The sequence below is a fragment of the Girardinichthys multiradiatus genome, chromosome 15 (assembly GCF_021462225.1).
Source record: "Girardinichthys multiradiatus isolate DD_20200921_A chromosome 15, DD_fGirMul_XY1, whole genome shotgun sequence".
Taxonomy (NCBI): domain Eukaryota; kingdom Metazoa; phylum Chordata; class Actinopteri; order Cyprinodontiformes; family Goodeidae; genus Girardinichthys; species Girardinichthys multiradiatus.
The window spans coordinates 21,884,478-21,891,493 of NC_061808.1; the positions used below are offsets into that span (position 1 = coordinate 21,884,478).

The 7,016-nt window shown below is 39.9% G+C and overlaps 1 protein-coding gene across 1 annotated transcript; it reads left to right on the forward strand.

Moving 5' to 3' along the window:
• Positions 1–2,231: 2,231 nt before the first annotated feature.
• LOC124881561 (terminal nucleotidyltransferase 5A-like) lies at positions 2,232–6,653 on the forward strand. The gene is made up of 2 exons (XM_047387171.1): positions 2,232–3,242; positions 4,569–6,653. Exons 1-2 carry the CDS (start codon positions 2,817–2,819, stop codon positions 5,382–5,384), a joined length of 1,242 nt encoding a protein of 413 aa, XP_047243127.1. The 5' UTR covers positions 2,232–2,816; the 3' UTR covers positions 5,385–6,653.
• Positions 6,654–7,016: the final 363 nt, after the last annotated feature.

Below are 7,016 nucleotides of genomic sequence, written 5' to 3' on the forward strand. Positions count from 1 at the left end.
TGACTGGCCTGCTGTTCTTTGCTGACCAAAAGAGATGCACTGTGTGCATTCTAGAAAGAATGACTCAAAACAGCACATAAATTAATGTTTAGAGTTTGCATAATGCAGAAGTGCATCATTTTGATTTTGCTTCTGCTTATTGGGACTCTCTTACCAGAGTGACAGGTACAACAAAGAAGTGAAAACAGCTGCCATTCACTTCACTGAAGAAACAAATACAATTGAAACAAAAATTAGCTACAATAAACCTGACCTACATATCTCAAGACTTGTGGATTATACATCTGAGTCATGGCATTATGGCTCATATGCTAAGTGGATGAACTTTTATCAGACCTGGCATTCAGTCAGATATTCAGAAAACACATGTATTAAAAATAACGCTTTTCAATTATGATTTGTGCATGCAACGAGTTCAAACAACAAAACTTTAAATTTTACATGAGCGTGCATGCATCTGTGTGCATATCTGTTTCTGCATGAACTTTGTGTCACTTCACATAGAGGGTAATCTGCTATAAGCTGGTTAATGGGCTCTTCTGCAGTGACGCAAATATACTCACCAAGCTCTGCACTGATGGATTCTGCATGACAACTAACCTGCATAGACTTTGGCCCTTACGCCTCCATATCAATTAGCTGCTTGGACCTGCACTGTCAGAGAGGTTCATTACAAACATATATTTTATGTGGTATTTAAATTCAATTGTTAGATCAGAAAAATGTGTGTACACACAGCAGTTTTGCTGTAAGTTTTTCAAGTAAAGATTACTGTTGAGCTGCACAGACATTACTCTAAATCCATGATTTATCTATAGTACAAGTACACCGATGGTAGTTGCAGATTTTAGTGGTACTGGGAAAACATTTGGCAAAGTAATTTGCAATGTAATTGCAAACGAATCAACTGTGGTGCAGAACTATTTAGCAAACCCAGCAAATTTGGTCTGTCTTCAAAAACTTCTCAAAAGGAAGCAAAGTGAAGAAAACTTAGAATTCCTAGTACAAATGAAGCAGGCAACTGTGAACCTGGAACAAGCACTGCTGCCTAGTGTTTCATTTCTCTCGTCAACAATAAAGTCAAACTTTAAATTAGGGATAAATATCAAACCAAACTTAGTAATGTAGGGCAATAACAATGTGTTTCTTTGCTCCTTGTTTGTTAACTTTAGCAAAACATAGTCATATAGTAGTACTGTGAGCATTAAGACTAAAGATCATTTTCTAACAGTTCAATATATAAAATACTTGGATTGATCAAACATACACTGCATTGTTTTACAATGCACAGAGATTGTTCATAAAAGTGTTTAAGATTAATGAAATGTTTATTCTGTGAAAGCACAAAGAGTGAAGGCATATTGGAGGTGGTGCCAAAAGAAAAAATAACCTAGGATGCCTTTGGACCAGCAACCACCTCAGAGCAGATTTACAATTAAACAGATTTTTAGTTTGTTTGGGTTTTTTTTTTTTTTCTTACTGTTGCTGAAAATTAGATGCAAGTTGGCAATTTTAGATTTTGAGATCGAGACTTAAAGGAAATCTCTCAACATTTTACAAGAACATTTTTCAACTTAAACGTTAGAAGTGTCAGCCTCTAAGTAAAAATGGAACATGTATTTACATTTTTTTCCTTAACCAAGTATGCAGTACCAATAAATATGGGACACATTTGTTTCTCTTTTGTTTGATTTTATGCCATAACTTAAAAAAATACAACGTCCAAGTCTTGTACTTCTGTTTTAAAATCAGCATGATGGTCACTAGCGGGGTTTTGAGAACCCCTACTTTTGGAGAAGCCCTGCTTTAATGACCGCCAGAGTGCGTATATGAGCTGACTCAACCCCTTCAGGATTAACTTAACTAAATGTGTAAATGGAAAAATGCTCTTATTGGTACTAGTTACCCGCCTCAAATACGATCAAAACTGCTTAAACTATAATTAGACGCCTAAAACATGTTATTTTCTTCCTCACACATTATTAAATGTATCAAGTGAAAACTGAAACTATCAGTGAAAATGTTTCACTTTTTATGACGCACAATGTAGAACAACAACTGTGTGAACCGCTTTTTATAAGTGAAGAGATGCATCGGAAGTGGCTCATTTTTATTTTTTTTAAGTTAGAAACGTTTTTTGCTGTTGCCGGCAGACCTACACCCTTACATCTTGGTCCTCTGTCTTTAGACACGCCTCGGTCTTAGAACTCACAGCGAAGCTGTGGAAAGACATTAGTAGGTGTGAGCTGCCAATCAGTGCGGCCCGCCCCAGTGATACGCAGACGGGAAGCTCTCGGTGTATTGCAGCCATATGCATCGGGACCTCTGTGGCATCACGCATGACCACCAAACGACAAAAAATGCCAAAATGTAAAGGATAGCCTTGCACCACTTACTAAAAGTAGGTGTGCTTTGGAAGCCTTAAAAACTGACCGTAAAGTTGTAGCTGCGCAGCACTGACGTTAATCTGTGCGTAAAAGTGAGAAGCTGAGGACAGAAGTAAAAGTTCGGAAGGGGATTTTTTCGGTATGATGGATGCGAAAGGCTGACAAGGAAAGAAGAAATAACTAAAATTATTATTTACTCTAGTGCGGAGCGTTAAGGCTGCTAAAGGGAACTCTCTCCTTGAATATGTCTGGTGTATAGACTTAACGTGAAAAGTAGGACATCGCCACCCTGCAACTTTCTGCCATGTGTCTATTATGATCGACCTCAGCACCTAAGCTCACTGATGTCACAGCTCCAGCGGAGACTAGAGGTACCTTTTACCGCTCACATCCTACAGTCTACCTCTCATCATTATTATCATCGTCGGCATGGACGAAAGTGTTGAGTGCGCGGCTGGCAACAGCTGTCCGGACTCGGAGAGCGTCAGCCTCAGTGTGCTCAACTGGGAGCAAGTGCAGCGACTGGACACTATCCTAACGGGCTCCATACCCATCCACGGCCGGTGGAGCTTCCCCACGCTAGAGGTGAAGCCCCGTGACATCGTCAATGTGGTCCGCAGCCGTATGGAGGACAAGCGGATACACGTCCGGGAGGTGCGCCTGAACGGATCCGCGGCCAGCTACGTCTTGCATGAGGATAGCGGTCTGGGATGGAAAGATCTGGACTTAATATTCTGCGCGGACCTAAAGGGAGAGTTCGAGTTTCAGTTAGTAAAAGAGTTGGTGTTGGACTCTCTTCTAGACTTCCTGCCTGAAGGGGTAAATAAAGAGAAGATCACGCCTCTGACCTTAAAGGTAATCACATATCAGCTCTTGCAAAGCATAACTTGGATGTGTTTTAAACTTTTCAGGTTTTTAAATCCATCCAAACGGTCCTGTAGAACCTAAACTTGACTGAATACTCATAACTTGTATTTAAGTAGACCTCACTAAAGTAGGGTTAATTTCCCCCTGAACTAGAAAACTGCAAATTTTAAAAAGGGATTGGTTTCCAGTTCAGACAGGATTCTGTCTAATCCAATTGGAGTCAGGGCACATTAGTCATCTGGCCTTCAGTTACCTGGATACCAAGGACTACCCAGATTACTAATGGCCCACCAACAGATGTGATCATCAAAACATTATGACTAAGATTTTTATCTGCACAAACAGAATTAATGTGAGCTGACCCCAACCAAAAGTTCATCCAATTTCTACTCATACCTAATGATGTTTCACCAAATTCTAAGCATAATCATGAACCTGTGATTGGGTCTAATAGTAACTCAGGGAAAAAACATGCTTGGACAACTGGTTCAAACTAAATTGCAGCTGTTAAGGTGAGTACAAGAGATGAAGAAGGGTTCGTGGGCCTCTGGGGTGGATGGAAGGAGAGTGGATGGTGTTGAAATATTTCAACAAATTCAGTTCCTTGCACGCACATCAGAGAAAAAAACATGACAACAGTTGTTGCAATAGTTATTGAAAAATTAAAAAGACAAATGTGACAGAGGATAGAATCATTTTTATTGACTGAAAAGCAATAACTGTTCCAAATACTGAAAGCAAAGATGATAATAAAACACTCAATAATTTTAATAGTGCTTTTCAAGTAAGCATGCAGAATATTATACTTCTTTGCCAATCCACTCCAATTATATCTCTTGCATTCTGACAAGGGTATTTTAAAAACATTTCTACTTTAATAAGTGATTATTAATCATTATTAATCATTTGTCTTTCTAATTAGTGAGGGACAAGTGTAGTGTGGTATTAGTCTTCTTTCAGCCATCTGACCAGCAGTGCCCAGCAACAAGTGGAGACGGGAAACCATTGCATTACTCTATGCTCCATACAGCTGGAGAAAACTCCACCCAGTCATTAAAAATACTTTAAACCATAGACCAAACCTTAATACATACCTTGATATTGGTAATAATCCCATGCCTAATATTAAATTACCAACATATGAGGATTTCTATTAATATACCCCTTTATGCCTTGGTTATTTAAGTAAGGATAATGACACTACTTTACATTGTCTCCTTTTTACTGTTCTGACCTCAGGGACCCATAAAACACCCAGATCATTATTCTTCATCTGTGTTAACAGCTGATTTGTATCAATTTCTTTGTTCCTAGGAAGCTTATGTGCAGAAGATGGTGAAGGTTTGCAATGACTCAGACCGCTGGAGTCTTATCTCACTCTCCAACAACCACGGCAAAAATGTGGAGCTGAAGTTTGTGGACTCTCTTCGCCGGCAGTTTGAGTTCAGCGTGGACTCTTTCCAGATCCGTCTGGACTCCCTCCTCCTCTTCTATGAGTGCTCCGAACATCCCATGGCTGCCACCTTCCACCCGACGATTATCGGCGAGAGCGTCTACGGAGATTTCCCCACTGCCCTTGATCACCTGCGCAAGCGGCTCATCTGCACCCGGAGCCCCGAGGAGATCCGCGGCGGCGGCCTGCTCAAGTACTGCCACCTGCTGGTGCGAGGTTTCCGCGCGGCGTCGGACACCCAAATGAAACTGCTGCAGCGGTACATGTGCTCGCGCTTCTTCATAGATTTCCCTGAAGTGGGCGAGCAGCGGAGAAAGCTGGAGTCCTACCTGCAAAACCACTTTGTAGACCTGGAGGAGAGGAAGTACGACTATTTGGCCACGCTGTACGACGTGGTGCAGGAGAGCACGGTGTGCTTGATGGGACACGAGAGGCGTCAGACGCTCAGTCTCATCTCGTCGCTGGCTCTTCGAGTCCTGGCCAAGCAGAACGCCATCCTCAACGCTGCCAATGTCACCTGCTTCTACCAGCCAGCTCCTTACGTGTCAGATGGCAACTTCAGCAACTATTACGTAGCACAGGTTCAGCCTGTCTACTCTTGCCCACTTTCACCTCCTCAGCAGTACTTTGCTCCTTTGCAACATTCCTGGTATGCCACCTGGATGCCCTGTAACTAAACTTTCTGTTTGCCCATGTACTTTTGTGAAACTCGTGTCTGCATGTAAAGAATGAATCTTTTTGTCTTTTGTGTGAACTGGGAAGTTGAGGAAATTGGGAAATGAAAGAATAATGAGAAGGAGTTTGGGTCAAGGAGTTGAGCCTGAATTTGTTTCCTGGGTTAACGTGCATGGAGGGAACACATCAAACTGATTGGTTTGTGGGTTAGATAGATCAAATGTCTGCTGAGCCACAAATCTATTCAAGATAAAAATCATTTTCTTCATTTTCTACAACTTTCAAAATGGTACAAACATATTTGAATGCTACAAACCAGACCTTTCACATTACAGAAACAAAAAGTACCAGAGAACCCTGTTGAGGATATTCATTCACATGGTTTCTTCTGCTCTGTGCATGTTTTAGTGTGTATGTGAGTGTGTCTGTTTGTGTGTGTGAGTCTCTCTACAGTCAATGCAAAAAAGAGGAACTGGGTACTGTTTACAAATCCAAAGATCTGCATTAATACTCAAGTTTTTTGAATCTCCAAACAGTAAAAAAAAATGAAGAAACAACACAACAATGCATATTATACTTCTGTACATGAATAATGTTAAAGTGCCTAGACCAAGCCTAAAAGGAAAATTTGTTTTTGTGATTCACTTTCATAGAAAAGTATTGTATTTTTAACATGATACTGAATGTATTTATGGAACTAAAAAAATGTCCAATGCTGAGTAAGGTCTCTTACACTGAGGGAACTTGTAGAGCAACCCCTGCTATTAAACAGTGAGAAGTTAAAGAATGCACTTATCAGCACTTCTGCAGTGCAGTTGCATTGTGATTACCAAAGAGGAAGTAACATCATAATCTCATTTTCTGTAGAAGTCGTTTGGGGAGATGGGAGGCAGGGGGGTTGGATCAAAATCTTAGTAAAATAGATTTCAGTTAACAGATATCCAGAAGAAAGGCTTAGATGCAAAAGGACATATATGAGAGAATCTAATAAGCATTTAAATCCCAAAATAAAGGGGATCAATGCATGCAAACAAAACGGGCTGATCTAATGGCTGTCTAGGGGCCAAGAAATGTTACAAGAAGGAATACATGCCCATTTCATAACAGTTCATCATTGCACTTCTCTTATTGTTACTCTAATAATGCATTTAGATAAATAAGCCACCATGTGGGGTTTTTTTTTTCCAAGAAAAATGCAAATAAAAATGAATGTTTACATGTGATAATGTACACCTGAATGACAAAATGTAAAATAAAAAGCGATCAAGGAACGGCTCTGAAACTCTAAATGATACAGTACCCTTTCCACAGATATTTAAAAGGAGAAAAAATACTTTGGAAAGTTGTAAAAACAGTGTGAATTTATATAATTTTATCAATCCTTTTCTGAAAATCTGTAACAATGTTTTCAGCATTTATCAGTTAATGGCTATAAGCATTTTACAATAATGTGAAGTGGAACATTTATTACTCTTGTTCATCTCAGTTGATAAGGCCTTCAGGTACATTCTGGACACAGAAATATTAGAAACTATTTTTCATATTAATCCATGGAAAAGTTAAGTTAAGGGGTAATAATGCTCAGGAGACAGCAGATTGCAAACAGGTGTATTGATTCTGCCAATGTACAATGT